The sequence below is a fragment of the Chelonia mydas genome, chromosome 11, assembly GCF_015237465.2.
Source record: "Chelonia mydas isolate rCheMyd1 chromosome 11, rCheMyd1.pri.v2, whole genome shotgun sequence".
Lineage (NCBI taxonomy): Eukaryota > Metazoa > Chordata > Testudines > Cheloniidae > Chelonia > Chelonia mydas.
In genome coordinates this window covers 77273482-77292603 of record NC_051251.2, presented here as the reverse complement: position 1 = coordinate 77292603, position 19122 = coordinate 77273482, and the positions used below count along the sequence as shown (strand labels likewise).

Sequence of the window (19122 nt, the reverse complement as noted above, 5' to 3'; positions counted from 1 at the left end):
ATTGGTGGGTGCTCTGCACCCAACGGCAGCTCCCTGCCCCGCCCCCCCGCCTTAGCTCACCTCTGCCTCCGCCCTGAGCGCGCCGCCAAGTCCTGCTTCTCCCCCCTCACTCCCAGCGCTTGCACCGCGAAACAGCTGTTTTGCACAGCAAGCCTGGGGGGGAGGGGGAGGAGGGGGAACATGGCGTGCTTGGGGGAGGATGCGGGGCCAGGGCAGGGATTTGGGGAGGGGTCCAATAGGGGCAGGGAGGGGCGGAGTTGGGGGGGGACTTTGGGGCAGGGGTGGAGTAGGGATGGGGCCGGGGATGCAAGCACCCACTGGCGCAGAAAAAGGTTGGCGTCTGTGTACTGGAGGATCCTGGTGCTTTGTACGTACTCAGCCATGGTGCGACTGGTACCGAGGACTGAGAACAAGCCGGAGACCGTTTCTTTTTCAGTGGCTCTTTAAGAGGGGAAGTTGGTGCCTGTTTTCTTGCCATCTTTTTAGAAGAGTGATCTTTCCTCTGTGACACAGGTGAAGTCTGTGTGTCAGAAGTGGTTGTTGGACAACGACGTCCAGAGGGAATCTGCTGACCGGGGTCGGATGCCGAGCGTAGTGACTTCTCCATTAGAATAAGTTTAAGTTTTAAATCTATTGTTTTCCTGGGACGAGCTTTTAAGTTGTGGCAATGAGAGCATTCTTGTGGGATGTGTGTCTCAACAAGGCACCAGATGCACTGAGTGTCCATCGGAGATTGGGAATCCCCTCCCCACAGGAAAGGCACCTCTTGAAACCCAGTGAACCAGGCATGGCTCCAACCGTAGCGAGTCTGCCATAAGGGTGAAAATGCACTACTCTAGGGGGTAATCAAACTTAAATAACGAGGAAAAAAACTGAGGGAGAAAAATAGAAGAAATGGGGATAACGGGGTTAGTGAAATCTAACTAGAGTACTAAATAGGCCATTCTGATGCTAAAGCTAAGTATCAAGTGTTACGCTTCCGAGAGCTGTGTCAGGCCGAGGGCAAATGAGAAGGAACCGGGGGGGTCTGGTTGCACAGCACTAGATAGGCATCAACAACGGCGCAAATTGGTGAGGGCACACGTGCGACCCAGACAGGCAATGCTGCTGAAATTCTCCAATCAAAGGTGCAGGGATGCTCATTCACCTGAAGTGGAGCATCGACAGGGACGCTCCTCGAAGGAGAATCCTAAATTTCAGCTGACATGCATTTCTAGACAATACATGTGCCTATTTGATAATCTTCCATAATACACATTTCCACAGCTCAAATCTGTCATTAAATCTAGTTGTCAATTAAAATTTTAGCTCTAAAACTTTACGAATACATTTTTCATCTATTTACAACCACGGACAAGGCCCCCATATACTCAATTCAGTACAAAATCAAACATCCACAAGACTCTGAAATAGCGGGCAAGGAAAGCAGGGAGTCTGGAGCCACCCAGGTAATCATCTCAAAGTAACCCCTCTTTATGCACTCAAGTCTTAGTCCCCAGAACCAAAGAAGTTACATAGAGGAGTCTCAGTTCCCTCCAGGTAGCAGTGTTGCATTTCTCACTGATACAGCACACTCTAACAGCTCCAAAGTAGCCTTATAGAAAGATTTCTAAAAGACGTTTAACGCTTGCTGGTCCTGGAATGCCAGCTAATTTATAGCCTAATCCATTTGGGCAATCTCCTAATGGAATTTCATTTACAACCTTATTTTCTCAGTTAACTGAACACCTAAAGTCCTGGCCTAAACTTTCACAGCTGCTTCTTGTAATTCTAAATGATTATTTTTCATGTGCTGACAACCAATCACAGTAGTACTAGGAGTGTGACACATAGCAGTACAGGAATTTATTGACCCTACTCCCACGACCAATGTCAAGGTCACAAAAGTTAATACCCATATCACATAGCAGGAATGAACATTTACTGACTCCACTGGTTACTGTTCAAGCAATAAGTATACCTTTATCTTCAGTGAGGCCGGATAGTACCGCAGGACATGGCACACGGCAAGCATGACATTGTTAGCTTTACATACAGACACAATTTCTTTGCAGTCCTCAGGTGTTACCTTATAAACCAGAGAAAACAACCCAGTCAGTTATTTCTATTCTGCCTGCATTATGTACCACAGTTACTGCATGAATCTGCTAATTGTCACAACACTAGCAATTTGAAAAATACCTTTTATTAAATATCTTTGTAGGCACTTACGTGCTAAATTGAAATTTCATCTGCAGCTGTATGAAAATGGCACTCACCAATAATTCTCTAGTTATGTATACGTTTGCACTATCATTAGAAACTACATTTAACTAGACCAAAGCACTCTCCTGCAGGGTGAAACTTGTCATCCAAGATTTCAGCACAGCAGCAAATAGTTTTTATTGATGTAAAATGTGCGTCATTACTTCTTAAAATAGAGATTTAAGCCCATATTTTGATGTTTGGAAGGACCTACCATACTAGATATCAAAGTATCTGACATTAGAGGAAGGGTGATTTTAAGGCACTACCCTTGGGACTCCTCCATTTTACGACATTCGACTTTTGACGAATGGCACTTATGGCGTTTCTGAATTGACCCCCGATTTGACTGATGACAATTGTTTTTGACTTTACGACGCTTGTTCCTGCAATGGAGTGCATTGAGGTTCCAAGTTATGACGTTTTGACTTACGATGCAATTTTTCAGGAACCAACTGTGTCATAAGTCCGAGGACTGCCTGTATTGGGATCAACTCCTAGGCTCTGCCAGACTCTGTTACCATGAGTATGTTGCTTCTCTGTGCCTCAATTTCCATCTATAAAATGAAGATAATATTCCTTCTTTTTCCCACACTGTGTCTATCTTGTCTATACTCTTTGAGGGGAAAGATTGTCTCTTCCTACATTTATGTATAACACTGAAAGCACACTAATACAAATATAAACAATAATAAAAGATATGGAGTACTTGTGGCACCTTAGAGACTAACCAATTTATTTGAGCATGAGCTTTCGTGAGCTACAGCCGATGAAGTGAGCTGTAGCTCACGAAAGCTCATGCTCAAATAAATTGGTTAGTCTCTAAGGTGCCACAAGTACTCCTTTTCTTTTTGCGAATACAGACTAACACGGCTGTTACTCTGAAATAAAAGATATGTTATTTATATAGCACCCCAAAACTGGTGAAGATTTAATCCGTCTGTAAAGCAACTTCAATAGTACAAACTTGGAAGTGCAAAAACATTTATGTAGAAAGACAGGTAGATTGCAGGAACTGGTGTTCCTCCGACTCTCAGAATTAGCTCCTGTGCCCACTGAAGTCAATGGCAAGGCTCCCGCTGACATCAGAGGTGCAGGTTCAGGGCACCTTATTGCAGATAGCAGGACAGTATTAAACCAAACATTTCATTTCTTGTTCGTCTAGATTCTGCAATGAAGTCAAAATCCGGTGCCTAACGTTATGTTCTATTGCCAGAGAAATTACATGATATCATAAATTTAACATGACCACCTTACTGCAAGATCCCAAAGCCAGAGATGTCCTGTAAGGAAGCAAACCTTACACTATATTTACAGACAGGCAGAATATTATTTATTACGTTAACACCGACATGTGCTAGGGCTATACAAACACACACACACACTTTAAGGGAGTTTCTACCCTAAGGAGTTTATATTCTAAGTGAAATGAAAATAGGAAGGATCAGGGCAAGAAAGACTATGTACAATTTTTTTTCCATTTTTTGTTTATTAAATATAAAAGAATATGGATCAGGGCTTTCATAATTAGCAAATGTAGCAGAAAAGATACTAAGACAAATTGATTGAAGATTTTACCCTGATATCTGAAAATTATCCCCACTGTTTAAACTTTAACATTATGATCTTGCTTAACTTACTGCCATGGGCTTTTCCAACAAAATGTGGTAGCCTTTGTTAGCAAAAGCTATCGCTGGATCCTAGGAAAAGAGAGAAACCAAAGAGACAAGTTACAAGAAACTAAATGTTTCTCCCTATCATTGTTTACTCACAATTAGAAATAAACAACATTTTTCAGACAAACAGTTTATTCAACAAAATATGCAGTTTCGGGCCACCAAAACTACGTGAGAATTTCACACAACTTCGCCAGATAGTTTTGGCCCATAACCTTTTTTGGGCTAGATTTGCAAGGGGCGTTAGATGTCATTCACAAAACCAAAGGAAGTGGAAATGCCTCCCCCACTCCATAGACCCACGGTACAGCACTTACCTAGGGCCCCGTGTACCCTGGCAAGTTGGCATGCAGTAAAGCAGCTGTGAGCGCTGTAGCTCCTGAGGTGCACCCACGGCCAAGCCACCGAGTGCGCAGAAACTGTGCAGATGCAGCGCTCTAAGATAACCACCCCGAGGAGGGGCGCAGAGCTTTCTGTGCTGGGGCTACAGCACTCTGGTGCCAGGGTAGTCGCCGGGGTGATGACACTGCTGCGATTGGCCTCCAGGAGGTGTCCCACAATATCTGTTCTTACCTCTCTGCCCGTCGGTTTGAACTCGACTGCCCTGCCCTCAGGTGACCCACTGTCAGCCCCACCCCGGACATTCCTTTGCAAAATTGAAAGTCCCCTTCCTGTTTGCTCGGTGATATGTGCAGTGGTCTCAGCGCATCTTTCCAGGTGGCCATGCCTGCTCCACGCACCAGGCGGTCCCCTGCTTGGAGCAATGCCAAGCTGCTGGACCTCATCGGGATTTGGGGAGAGGAGGCAGTGCAGTCACAGCTGGAATGATGATACCTACAGACAGATTTCTAGATGCATGATAGAAAAAGGCCATGAGCGGGACACACGGCAGTGCGGGGTCAAAGGGAAGGAGCTGCGGAATGCCTACCGCAAGGCATGGGAGGCAAACTGCCACTCCGGTGCTGCACCCACCAGCTGCCGGTTCTACGAAGACCTGGAAGCGATACTCGGTGGTGACCCCACCTCCACTGCGAAGTCCCCTGTGGATACTTCATTGGCTTGCGTGCCAGTTGAGAGTGCACTGAGCCAGGAGGAGGCAATCTTGGACGAAGAGGGGGAGGGGAACCCAGAGGCAGAGGATGACTTGGAGGCCAGAGATGCATGCAGTCAGGAGCTCTTTTCTATCCTGGAGGAGCCTAGCCAGTCACAGCGGTTGGATCTTGCCGAAGCACAAACTGGTAAGTGGATCTGAGTTTGGGAATTGCTGACGTGAGATGCTGGGGGCAGGAGGGTTGCAGGAAGCAGGCTTGTCTCCCACTGCATGCCTAGTTTGAGCAGCGGAACAGGCTGTTGATACACTCCCTCACTTCATGGGAATCTCCCTCAGAGATCTCCAGGAAACTCTCGTGGAGACACTGGGCAATCCACTGCCGCAGGTTCCTTGACAGAGCTGCTTTGTTTCTTGCCCCATTAACCATAAATTTCCTGCCCCACTGTGCCGTTATGGGTGGGGTGGGGGGACACCATTGCTGCACAGAGGCTAGCTGCATAGGAGCCAGGGTGGAAGCCGCAGGCTTGGCGAAGACCCTCCCTTGATTCCCTGCTCACCTCAGCAGCGTTTATCTTCCATAATGACCACCTCCTGTGGAAAGTGTGAGGAGAGGAATGATTATCCGCCCCCCCCCCCTACAGTGCTCGCTCTCCCCAAGTGCCCAAGAGCCATGTGCCCAGTGTACAACAGGGTCCGGGAACAGTGACTTACCCTGCCCCTGCAGCTACTCACCATTTTGGGAGTCTTGTGGCTTATGTGTGCTTGCCTGGGGTCATCCAGTTAGTGACAGGTGTGAGGGTACTGGCTGTGTTTTAAAGCACCGAAACAGTGTTGTCTATGTTGCAAACAATACTGTTTCTGTAAAATGTTGCATTTAAACTTCACAGAAATGACCTTGGGAGGCCAGCCTCCCTTATCGGCGGCAGAACAGTTGTGAAGAATTAGGAAGCATCCAAGAAGAACTAAGGAGGACTTTATGCGTGAGGTTATGATGCACTCCGCCGCTGAGAAAAAGGAATTGAAGGAGTGGCAGGACAGCGAGAAGAGGGAACGAAAGGATTATGCGGCACACCAGAAAGAACCACCGAGCACCTCTTAATAGTTATGGAGCGCCAAGCAGACACACTCCAGGTGATACTAGCTCTTCAAACCGAGCAGCTCTGCGCCCGCCCTCCCCTGCAGCCGCTGTCGCAAAGCTCTTTCCCATGCGCCCCCCAGACACACACACACACACCGCCAACACACTCCTATCTACCTCCTGGCTCCACTCTCTACCCGCAGCATTCCACTCCTCCCTCCTCACGGTCCAGCAGTGTGGACTCCCACTATGCACTGCACTCAACACCCATCCCTCTGCAGTTTGGCCCTGCTGACGTACAGCACCCGCTGCATTGTACTCCAAAGGAGAAGGTTGGGTATGATCCCTGGGCATATACAAATCTGTAGCCATCCCGGGACCCCTCCTCCACTTCAGACCTTCCCTTCCCCCATCCCCCTCCCTGCTGATGAACTTTTTCGTTTGACTCTCTCCTCTGGTTGCTGTCTTTCAATAAAAGAATTGTTTGTTTGAAAGCAATCTTTTTTCTATTACGTGAAAGCAAAAAGAGCACTGCAAAGCAACATACAATTATGTTAAGGCCCCTTCTTGCATCATGTGCACCATCCACCTCTTAGCATTACAAGCACCGCAATCCCGAGCATAGCAACAAATATTAGTGGCTTTCAGCTTCAGATGACTGCCTCAAAGCATCCCTGATCCTTGTGGCCCTGTGCTGTGCCCCTCTAATAGCCGTGGTCTCCGGCTGTTCAAACTCAGCCTCCAGGCGCTGAGCCTCTGCGGTCCAGCCCTGAGTGAAGCTTTCACTTTTCCCTTCACAAATACTATGGAGCGTACAGCACGCGGCTATAAGCATAGGAATATTGTCATCGGCCATGTCTAGCTTCCCATACAGGCATCACCAGCGGGCTTTTAAATGGCCGAATGCACACTCCACAGTCATTCTGCACTTGCTCAGTCTGTTGTTGAACCGCTCCTTGCTGCTGTCAAGTTGCCCCGTGTAGGGTTTCATGAGCCACAGCATTAAGGGGTAGGTGGGGTCTCTCAGGATCACAATGGGCATTTCGACTTCCCCTACGGTGGTCTTCTGATCCGGTAAGAAAGTCCTTGCTTGCAGCTTCTTGAACAGGCTAGTGTTCCAAAAGATGCATACGTCCGGCACCTTTCTGGACCAGCCTGCATTAATGTCTGTGAAACGCCCACGGTGATCCACAAGCACCTGGAGAACCACTGAGAAATACCCCTTCCAATTAATGTACTCGGTGGCTAGGTGGTCTGGTAGCAGAATCGGAATGTGTGTGCCATCTATCACCCCTCCGCAGTTGGGAAGCCCATTTGTGCAAAGCCATCCATAATCTCACGCACGTTGCCCAGAGTTACGGTCTTTCGGAGCAGGATGCGATTAATGGCCCTGCACACTTCCATCAACACGACTCCAACGGTCGACTTTCCCACTCCAAACTCGTTAGCAACCGATCGGTAGCAGTCTGGAGTAGCCAGCTTCCACAGCGCAATTGCCACGCACCTCTCCAGCGACAGGACAGCTCTCATTCTCGTGTCCTTGCTCCGTAGGGCTGGGGTGAGCTCATCACACAGTCCCATGAATGTGGCTTTCCTCATGCAAAAGTTCTGTACCCACTGCTCATCATCCCAGACATGCATCACAATGTGATCCCCTCACTCAGTGCTTGTTTCCCGAGCCCAAAAGCAGCGTTCCACTGTGGTCAGCACCTGCATGAATGCCACAAGCATTCTCATGTCATAGCTACTACGTGTGGCGAGATTGATGTCGCACTCCTCTTGCCTTTGTAGTTTAAGGAATAACTCCATTGCCACTCGTGACATGTTGGTCAGTGTGAACAACGTTCTGGTCAACAGCTTGGGATCCATTCTTGCACCAAGAGGCAGGGCAGGGCGCGCAGTACACAAACTGTTGAAAGATGGCCCCAAATGCGGACGGAAGCACAGGGATCGCTGGGATGCGAAGCAATGCATCATGGGGCATTGGGACAGGACCCAGGATGTCCCGCGACCCCTTCCACCTTCCCACAAGTCTTAGTGGCAAAAGAGAAAGAGGTGCCCTGTGGGATAGCTGCCCAGAATGCACAGCTCTGAATAGCGCCACAAGTGTGAACACGCTATTGCGCAGGCAGCTGTCAGTGTGAACACACAACAGCAGTTTTCCTTCGGCACTCTCTGAGCGGCACTGTAACTGCCGGCGCTGTAACTTTGCCAGTGTAGACGTGCCGTAGGATGTCTGAGGCCCAGGTTCAAGTCCCCATTCCATCTCATTCAGAGGAGGGATTTGAACTAGGGACTCCCACTTCCAACAGAATAGTCCAGTGGTTATGGCACTGAGTATTCTGGGATAGCATCAACTCAGTCACTCCTATGGAAGCTGTTACACTTGGTATAAAATACTTAAATAGTCACTGGGGTAGAGACAGAGAATGACACTACAGCCTGCTGGTTAGGAGACTCTCTGGAAGGAGACACCTGCATTCCATTCCCTCCTCCAATAAATTATTAAGCTGTGAGAGACTAAAGTTCAAATCCCTGCTGTAAACCAGGCAGAGTTGAGACATAAGCCCAGGTGTCCCCCACCTCAGGGAAGTGCTCTAACCAAAAGGCTGTAGGATATACGGGGGACGGGGTGGGGAGGGTTGGTTGTCTGAATGGTGTTTTTGTATTTCCTTTGCTCTTCATAAAAAGCTGGCTAAAATCAAAACGAAGTGTTGAATTCAACCCAAATATTTTTCCTTCAGATATTTGTTTCTCTAAGAAAAGTGAAAAAGAAATTCATTTTGGGTTGATCCAAAACAATTTTTATTTTTCAGTATTGACAGAGTTAATGTCATGCCTTTTGCATGCAGCCACTTAAGGTTTGTCTTCTGATTTACATTCTTCATTTGCCTTCCTCTTCCTGCTTCATATAACAATTTCCTGAAGACCTTCTGGGTCTGTAGAACATTCAGACTACTAAGCAGTCTTCCCTTCGTTTGTTTAATTGGATACTGCAGTGTATTGTACTGTTTTATTGCCTTTTCGGCTTGGTATCAGTGGGCTTTGAATGAGATCCTTCAGCTGTAAGCTCTTTGGCACAGTCACTCTTTATATAACCCGTTCTATAAATACATAATCTCAAAAAGTGATTTTCTAGATTTTTTTCTGTTAAAAGGTGATATTCATATCTTCTCTAAGGGGTTATAAATGCTAAGTATGATTATTATTACTAATAGAATATTCCATGTTTTAGTTCACTGACAATACTGCCAAAGTCCTTATGATGTTATATCTTCAATAATACCAGAGTTGATTTTCTAAGGGCAATTTACAGATTGATTTTTTTAGGGAAGGGGGTATTCCTTCTTTCAGCAAGTTACTGTGGACAGGGGCGAGAAGCTGTAGATATGATATGTCTTGATTTTAGTCAGGCGTTGGTCATAGTCCCACATGACATTCTTATAAGAAAACTAGGGAAATGTGGTCTACGTGAAATTACTATACGGTGGTTGCACAACTGGTTGAGAGACTGTCCTTAAAGAGTAGTTATCATGGTTTGCTGTCAAATTGGGATCGCATGTCAACTGGGATCCCACAGGGTTAGTTCTGGATCCAATGCTATTCAATAATTTTCATTAATGATTTGGATAATGGAGTTGTGAGCAATGTTCCTTCTAATTTTTTCCATCCATCTGCGGAATAAATTTTGTTATGTGCACCGAAGTAATGTGCGGATGTGCACCACCAGTAGAAACAAAAAACCTAGATATAATATATATTTTTAAAAAGTTACCACAGGGATAATTACTTCAGCCAGGACAGGTTAGGTATTTTAGAACTCACTACTCAAAGAATTAAATTAAAGTGTAAGAGAGAAATAAAAATTATGAAATGCGTAGACCAGACAAAAAACTAAAATAACAGCACTTTGAAAGAATAAAATTACAGAGAATATATGTGCATTGCAGGAAGTACCAAGAAGTAACAATAACAATACAAGTATGTGTTGGGGGTGAGTGTGACAGAGAGAGAGAGGGAGAAAGAGACACACACACACACCCAAAGTGTTTGCTGGCTGCTGGGGAAGTTTCTGAGAGATACCGTGCGCTGTCTCTTCAAGGCACTCTCACTGAAAGCTCTCCTGCTCCTGAGCCCTGTCCCCCACTCCCCTGCTCTGTGGAGATGGGGTACATAGGCAGGGGGGCGGGGGACAGAGTGTGTGTGAGAGACAGAAAGAGAGATTGTGTGTGCTGGCTGCTGGGGAAGTCTCTGAGAGACCGTGCGCTGTCTCTTTAAGGCACTTACTCACTTCCCAGAAGGTTCGTTGGGACCTCAGAAGCTCTCCTGCTCAGAGTCCTGAGCCCTGTCCCCCCTCCCCTGCTCTGCAGAGATGGGGTACAGGGGCAGGGGACTCCCTCACATCAGCACCCCCTCCACTCCCTGGCTCTGCACAGCCAGCAGGAGGGTCCCTGGAGCAGCTGGCCAGGGGCTCCAAGGCAGAGGGCAGGAGCAACATGGCTGCAAAGCAGGGGGGGCAGGGGCACCTGAACACACGCTGCTGGATGTGCTAATCAAGCGTGCAGCACTTGAATCACTCCTGGGCGGCTGCCCGACCACGCAGCTTAGAGGGATCACAGGTTGCAAGTATACTTATAAAATTTGTGGATGACACCAAGCTGAAAGGGGTTGCAAGCACTGTGGAAGACAGGATTAGAATTCAGAATAACACTGACAAACTGGAGAATTGGTCTGAAATCAACAAGATGAAATTCAACGACGACAATTGCGAAGTACTACACATGGGAAAGACAAATCAAATGCACAACTATAAAGCAGGGACTAATTGGTTAGGCAGCAGAATGGCAGAAGAGGATCTGGGGATTATAGCAAGTCACAGATTGCATTTGGGCTAACAATGCAGGGCAGCTGCAAAGAAAGGCTGGAGCACACTGACAGGAGTTTTCCGAGCCCAGTTCAGAAGCCAGGCTTCAGGCTTGCTCCTGCATCAAGAGCTGGAACATTATTTCCTTGTTCTTACGAGATCTGCTCTTGAGCAAGGAGCAGACAATACACGTAGCTTGTATAGAGGTGTCTCCCAGATAGACACGAGAGTGTCCACCACTTACTGGGACAGCCTGCCAGCAGAAAAGACAACGTTTAAACTAAAATCCAAAACCAACCCTTCAAATGGGGAACTGGCAAAGGGGGAACAGCAAACTCCAGACTCAACACGCTGCACTAAGTAAAAGTAAAGCAGGCATGCTTGTGGCTCCATCTCAGGCCAAAGGTGGCTGAGAAGGAACGTAGGGCAGTTTTCCCGCACAGCCCTATGTATCCCATATGGGTCATGAGGATGTGGAGGGCACATGTGTGGGTAAAATGGGCACTGCTACCAAAATTTTCCAATCAAAGGCATGGGGGCAGATACTCACAAGAAGACCAGTTGTCCTACCTTCACTGGACATGGAGAACAAGGGACAGGCTTAAACTGCAGTAAGGGAGATTTAGGTTAGGTATTAGGAAAAACTTTCTAGCTATAAGAGTAGTTAAGCACTGGAATAGTTTCTCAAGAGAGATTGTAGAAGAGGGGTGGGCAAACATTTTGGCCCGAGGGCCACATCTGGGTATGGAAATTGTATGGCGGGCCATAAATGTTCACAAAAGTGGAGTTGGGGTGCGGGAGGGGGTGAGGGCTCTGCCTGGGGGTGCGGGCTCCTGGGTGGGGCCAGAAATGAGGAGTTCAGGGTACAAGAGGGGGCTCTGGGCTGGGGCGGAGGGATGGAGTGCGGGGGGGATGGGGTGCATGGTGAGGGCTCCAGCTGAGGGTGCAGGCTCTGGAGTGGGGCTGTGGATGAGGGGTTTGGGGTGTAGGAGGGTGCTCCGGGCTGGGATCGAGGGGTTCAGAGGGTGGGACGGGGATCAGGGCTGGGGCAGGAGGTTGGGGCGCAGGGGGTTCCTCAGGAATGCAGGCTCGGGGCGGCGCTTACCTCAAGCGGCTCCCAGAAGCAGCGGCATGTCCCTCCTCTGGCTCCTACCCAGAGGCGTGGCCAAGTGGCTCTGCTTCGCGCTGCCCCACCTGCAGGCGCTGCCCTGCAGCTCCCATTGGCCGTCGTTCCTGGGAAATGGTAGCTGCGGGGGCGGCCCTTGCGGCTGAGGCAGAGTGGACACCCTGGCTGCCCCTACGCATAGGAGCTGAAGTGGGGACATGCCACTGCTTCCAGGAGCCACACGGAGCGGCCCCCGACCCTGCTCCCTGGCTGGAGCACGTGAGCGGGACAAGCCCCATACCTCGCTCCCAGCAGGAGCTCGAGGGCTGTATTAAAATGGCTGGGGGGCGAGATGCGGCCCATGGGCCATAGTTTGCCCACCCCTGTTGTAGAATCCCCATCACTGGAGATTTTTTAAGAACAGGCTGGACAAACAGCTGTCAGGGACAGTCTGTGTTTACTTGATCCTGACGCACCGCTGTGGGTGGGCCTTGGTTACGTCTCAAGGTCCCTTGCAGCCCTACGCTTCTACAATTCTATGTTTAAAATTTTAAACCTCTCATTTAAATTCCTGTCCTTTTGATTCTGCTTTGTTTCTACACTTACCAACATGAAAACCAGATTGTGCCAGTGATAGCTTCTCCTCAATGTGATGACTTCGGGGAGTCTGTACAACTTATACGTTCTGCTTGATATTATGAAACTGCTGTATCATGTAAGGCCTCTGTCTCTGGCCATGTCTACACTACAGAGCCTATGGCAGCGTAGGAATGCCAGCACAGCCCCCTAGTATAGACACACTCTACAATGACATATTTTATTCTGGCATATGATCACCACCTCCCTGAATGACATTCGCTACATCAACAGAAGCACTCTTCTGTTGACACAGTTGCATCTATATTGTCAGCATAGCTATGTTGGTGAGGGGTGTATTTTTTTTCACACCCCCTGACATAGATATGCCAATGTAACTTCTAAGTGAGAACAAAATCTGTGTATCCACCATAGCCAACAAGTATTTTCCTCATCTGGGAGGTAAAATGGTGAAACTCAGTGACTATCTATTCGGGATGAAGCACCTCGGGACAATGGGCTTGCTCAAGCTGCTCGTGTCTGAAGTGATGGGGGAAGTGGGGTGAGGTGGGGGTGGGGGGGAAGAAATGGTAGAAGAGAGAGAAGTGACCAAGCAAGAGGTTGCAAAAGCATTAACTGGAGGAAGGCTCCAGGAAATGCACAGGAAGTTTTGGGCAAGAAAGGGGAAGGAGAAAACCAGTCAAGGGGAGGTAGTAAGCTGGGCAAGACACTCCAGCTTTCAGAACCCAAGCCGTGCAACTGCCCCGGATACCATGACCCCAGCCCAGAGAACATTCCAGTGTGGTGAGGAAACTGAAAAGGTAAATGCATGAAGGGTTTATTATTTTAATATAGATTATTAGCATGAGAAATACATGCAAAAAGAGCAAAAGCATCGGAGAACCCTGCGCAAAGTGTCTATGAGTTTATAAATTACACCCACCACACGGTCCCCTTCAGGTGGAGATCTGAAAGATGGTGTGTTCAAGCTATGGGAGGAGGAGTCTGAGGGCTGGTTCTAGGGGCTGGGCCAGGGAACGAGTGACAGAAGATTGGCAGCTTGAGAATGAGACCAGAGGCCCTAAGACAGCAGCTCTGGCAGAACTCTGTTAAGACTCTGGGGGTTTAAAACACCTAAGGATTCAGCAGCTGGATCCCATCACAGCAATCTGGTGAGCCGGGGGGCTCAACTGGACATTGGACAAGGTTGTCATCATTGAATGGGTTAGGTGTTAAGTTCCGGATTTTAATTTTTCTAACTAAGAGGCTATTGGTAGAGAATGACTTAAGTCCTGGCACTGAATGTTCATGCATGTGCATATTTTCCAAGTGCATAACAAACCTGCAGTGAGAAAGAATGGATCAAAATAGTGAACAAACTAAGATTGGAAAGACAGAGCTAGGTGAATGATGTACACTTTACAATCTGGGGCTCTCCTTTGTTATTCCAGTTATGATTTTTGTGTAATGCTCAAGAAGTCCATAGTACCTTATGCAGTCTATCGGGTGTTGCTATTATAACAGCATCCGCAAACCTCTCTCTCTCCGTGGCTACTTTCCAGTCTGAAGAAAAAGAGATTTAAAATAGCGAATCAACTAATGTCAGTAGCTGAGATAGCCTTTATGTTACAAAAGTGAGCAAGTATAAAAAAAGGAAAAATATTATTTCACATTAAAAAGAATAGAACAAACTATTTGTTACTACAGTGCAAGTTTTATATTCACCTCTTGAATTAATTCTAGGCTCAATTCCAAGTAGTCTGTTACACTAAAACTGATTCTGTAATTAAGGCTGAGATAGTATTTTAGTGCCCCCTCTGCATTCACTGAAGTCAATTAAAATAGAATGAGCCTAAGATCCTGTTTCAGATACTTAACTTTCTGAAACAATTAACATGACACATTAAGGGACAAAAGGTTACAGCCCAAAGGAAATTTTTAGAAGGTCTGAATAAATCCTCTGAGCTCTTTTTAAAAATGTTTCACCACATCTCTAAAATGTTTCATTGTGACTTTCTAAAAGTCACAAAATAAAGGACAATTATATTAACGTGGGAAAACAATTATTTTATCAATCAAAACAAAAATTAATATATTTAAATAAACACAAAGCCGCTACATGCATGGCTTACTTAATTGCACAGTATCATGTCATACAGGATTACTCTGACATTGCTCTTTAAAGCAAGTGTATTAGACTGAAAAGCCAGTGATAGAATTAGTAACTGTAGGTAGTGGAAATATTCTTTTGCCTATCACTTTTGGAGGCAGATATTCCATTGATGGTATTTTTGTAACACAAATCCACCTGGCTTCAGTATTAGTTTTAGAGGGTTGTGATGATCTACAGTGACTCTTTTCATCTTTTGCACAAACTACTCCTTGCAGTTGATCTATGGAGTACTTGCCTCAGAACGAAATCTGTCCAGCAGTATTCCCGTTATTAGATCATCACAGGAAGTTCAAAAAATAATACCGATACTACCTAAATTCATAGATGGCAACTCTTAATAGGGATGCAGAAAATAAAAGATGCATATTAGCTAGTTTCTCCCTTATTTTTGCCAACTGTAGCTTTAATACCTTTATATTGTTTTATGTATTGACCCACTGGGCACCCCCAAAAATAGTATAGTTTTGATAAGCAATTCAAAGTGTTCACTGTAGGCCTGTACTTAAATAAAATGGATTTTTAAGACGTGTTTAGATGCTTCTTTTCTACTTAACTTAAAACAACTTCACTTTAGAACTTAAAATTTGGCTTGTATGCAGCTCTTACTGAGAAATACCTATACGTAATTTGCTATATTTGAAGACACTGCTAAACAGAATCAGATGCAGTGAACGTCACATAATGTGGATTCACACAGACTGCATGCACTTTTCCAGATGCACACTGAAATAGGCACAGTTGTGTTATTTCAAAGATCCAACCATCAAAAAAGCTTTTCCCCCTTATACTCCTAACTTCTGTCAGACATACTGAAATGCAGAAAGCCACAATAATCATTACTATGAAGTTCCCACCACTGCAGGTTTGCTTGAATCAAATTCCATCATTTTATCAAGATCTAAAGATTCCCTCACTAAGCAGATCCCAGCCTAAACTCACATACTTTCCTTCAAAACAATAGTTCACTATTTTTATTCAGTACAGTGGAACCCCAATTATCCAATCTTATCCAGATCAGATAACCAAAAATCCAGGTCAACCAGATAATGGCCACTAGGTGCTGACAGCCAGAGCCCCAGCCCCCCGGGGGCTGACAGTGGTTGAGTTAATAAGGAGAGCCAGAAAATGGAGTACTCCTGGGGGAATTCTGTGCCACTGCACACACGCAGAATTAATGTCCCCTGCAGATTTCTTTGCTTCCCTGCAGAAAAATTATTTCTGACAGGGAAGTAAATGGAAGCCACAAGAGAGGTCATGCACCCCTCCCTGGCAGCATAGGCACGTCGTTCAGGCACCCGGAGCAGCTTGCGGAGACGGAAATCACCACTGGGTTTGTGTGTACAGGGCTTGGCAGGCGTGCATGAAGGGGAGGGTTAGGGGGGCTGGGCGTGTCAGTGAACGAGACTCTGTCCCTCTCGCTCGCTATTGCGGCACACCCGGCATGGGAGGCAGGGCTTCGGGCATATTTCTGAGGAGGTAAGCATGAGGCAGGCACTGTCAGTGCAAAATATAGCAGCCTGCCTGCTTAGTGAATTGTTCCCATTGTTCTTAGTGAATTCCCCCAGGAATACAAAACAGGTGTAAAAGATTTAAAGGTCCTTAACATTGCCTGCGTGGTGTAAAGGAGCTTTTATTGTAAACGACAGTATAGCCTTATAAATGCTTTAGTCAATATAAATGTTCTAAATTTTTGAACTGAAAAAAGTTCTTATCAAAATGTGCTCCATGAACTGTTTACTACTGACCTTTTTGGCAATGGTGAGTAGCCAATATAAATTTTGATTCTAAAGCCCTCACTTGCACTTCAGTTGCCTATGACGTAATTCTGAGCATATGGCTGCATATTGACTAATAACTAGCAACAAAACTAGCTACATTACTATTAGACAAAGGCAATTTGGAGATTTCCTCCAGTGCTCTCCACTCCTATTCTCCATCCATCGTATTGTAGTTTAAAAAAATTACCAAAATAATTGAAACTGGCGTGATTATATTGCATTATTTTGACAAATGAAATATGCAGAATTTTAAAATGTGTGCAGAATTTTTAATTTTTTGGTGCAGAATTTTCCCAGGAGTAAATGGAGACTCAGTGAAGCAGGGGTCTACTGTATTTAAAAGTGTTTAGATGTCAGTGATAGACATCACGTTATGGGTTTTATTATTGTTCTCACAACAAAAACATTTAGCTATTACTGTAGAATAAAATGTCACAAAAGGAAGACATGAGCAGATTACCTAAATATGGCAATAGTGGTTGTTTCTATGATCCACTATAAGTAATTCTGCTCTAACATGTACAGTCACTAAGGGAACGTCATCCTTCTGAAGATGAGAAGTTATAGTTTTTTTAAACTATGTCAAGACTGCTCAAAGCCCTGAATGGGCATTTTTTGATTTTTTTTTTTTAAAAATACAAAATAAAATTATATTCCATAAATACAAACCCCAGATGTATGTCCTAAAAGGCTCCCCATATAAACTAATATTAGTGTTTGGATATATAGAAATATATTTCATTAATTTAGTCTTTCATAATATGGCTTATAGAACAAGACAGTGAGGCAAATATTACCATTAAATACATTTTTCTTGTCAATGCAGTGAATCTTCTGAAGGTCATTTCTAGCAAAAGCATGAGGATCTGCAACTCCAACTACCTAAAATAAGAAGAACATTGTTATGTTCTGCAAACAGCTGTGGGAGTGTCAATACCAGAAAAATGTCAACAAAAGAATTCAGAGAACAGCAACAAAGTGATTAGGCAGATGAAGACATTGACTAAGGTGAAAATATTCCAGGAATTAAGTACAACCTGGTTTAACAGCTATATGGGAAGAGGATAATCATTTACAAGTAAAATAGGGTTTACACATAAAGGAGGAAGAGGAATTATTTAGGACAGCATAATTAAGATTACATACAAAAAGCCAAGTTCGTGGTTATAAAGTTAAACACCCAAAAGTTAGTAAATGCCAGATTTACAGTCACCCATGAAACCTTAATTTGGCTCCCCTATGCATCTATCTTGTGCAATGGTTACTCCTGGGGGAATTCTGTGCCAAAAATTTAAAAATTCTGCACACAATATTTGAAAATTCTGCAAAAGTCTGCATATCTTATTTGTGAAAATAACACAATATAATCATGCCAGTTTCAATTATTTTGGTAATTTATTTCAAAATATCTGTCAGCAAGTATGTCTGTAACAATACAGACCCCCCCCCCCCCCCCAAAAAAAAGATTCTGGTAATTTTTTTTTTTTAACAAATAGATTCCTTTCTAGACATATTAATACAGAACTTTGTGCAATTCATTTAAATTACAATACAGAACTGTATTTCCTGCACCTGTCAGAAGCAGTGAAAAGGCTTGGGGGAGTCAGAGGGGGAGGAGGAGCAGAGAGAGAGGGAAGGAGCCTAGGAGTGAACCTGGCGGGTGTTGGGTGTGATGGGTTTTTCGGGGGATGGGGGCTGGGATTGTTGGGGAGTTGGGAAGCCTCCCCCATGCAAATCCTGGCTGACCTGAAGCCTCTCCCATTCAGTCAGCCACGTCTGCCCTTGTCCCTGCACCCCCATCGGTCTCAGCAGCCCTCCCCACCCCGTCCCCAGGCTCAACGCTGTCAGCCCACCAGCTCCTGAGCCCATTCCCCAGTCTGTTCCCCCCCCCCAGCTATTCCGAACCCCACTCTGTGACCCCCCAGCAGTCCTGTGTTCCCCACTCTGCCCTAACCTGGTTCCGCAGGCAGGGTGCTGTGATCAACTTCTACTCCTGAAGGAATTCTGCACCACTGAGTGTAGAATTTTGTATTTTCCTGCATAAAATACATTTTGCTGAAAAAGTGCTGCAGTCCTGCCTTTTGCCCACCAGAAGCTGCTCTGGCACCAGACCAGCCGGCATGAATGCAGCCGGCTGTTCGGCTCCACAACGGCTGCTGGTGGACAAAAGGCAAAACTGCAGCACTTCTGAGGTAAAATGTACTTTATGCAGGAAAATACACAATTATGTGAGACAGAGGAATTCTGCATGTCCGCTGATGCGCAGAATTCCCTCAGGAGTAAGTGATGGAGACAGGTATCCTATGATAATAGTGTGCAATCATCGTAGTTAAAGATCAGAATGCATACACACAAGGGGGACAAATGAAGGTTGCCGAGGCAGCCATAGGCCTGGGATTTTTTTTAACATCTGAGCGCATAACTTGGCAACCTAAAGAGTTCCCTCCTTCCCTGTATGTATATACATAAGGTATTTTTAAAAGGTAAAAACAAATTCTGTTATGTACAACTGCATAATCATCAATAGGATTTGAACCCTGAACCTTAGCCAGTCCTGTAGCACAAGCTTTGCCTAGG

The 19122-nt window shown here is 45.7% G+C and overlaps 1 protein-coding gene across 7 annotated transcripts in view; it reads right to left on the bottom strand.

The window, feature by feature from the left end:
* LOC102946203 (uncharacterized oxidoreductase YjhC) overlaps positions 1-19122 on the bottom strand; it is a 69130-nt gene that overhangs the window by 29162 nt on the left and 20846 nt on the right. For 5 of the 7 annotated variants that reach the window (XR_005227284.2, XM_037912077.1, XM_043525018.1 and 2 more), the window contains exons 3-6: positions 17343-17427; positions 14084-14157; positions 3885-3944; positions 1961-2068 (exon numbers count right to left, since the gene is read on the bottom strand). Coding sequence is in view for 6 of the 7 variants with exons in the window: in XM_037912077.1 (XP_037768005.1) it covers positions 1961-2068; positions 3885-3944; positions 14084-14157; positions 17343-17427 (327 nt within the window). In the remaining variant the exon portion in view is untranslated. The remainder of the gene's footprint in view (positions 1-1960; positions 2069-3884; positions 3945-14083; positions 14158-17342; positions 17428-19122) is intronic. The other 2 variants (XM_037912079.1, XM_037912080.2) reach the window with 2 other exon arrangements.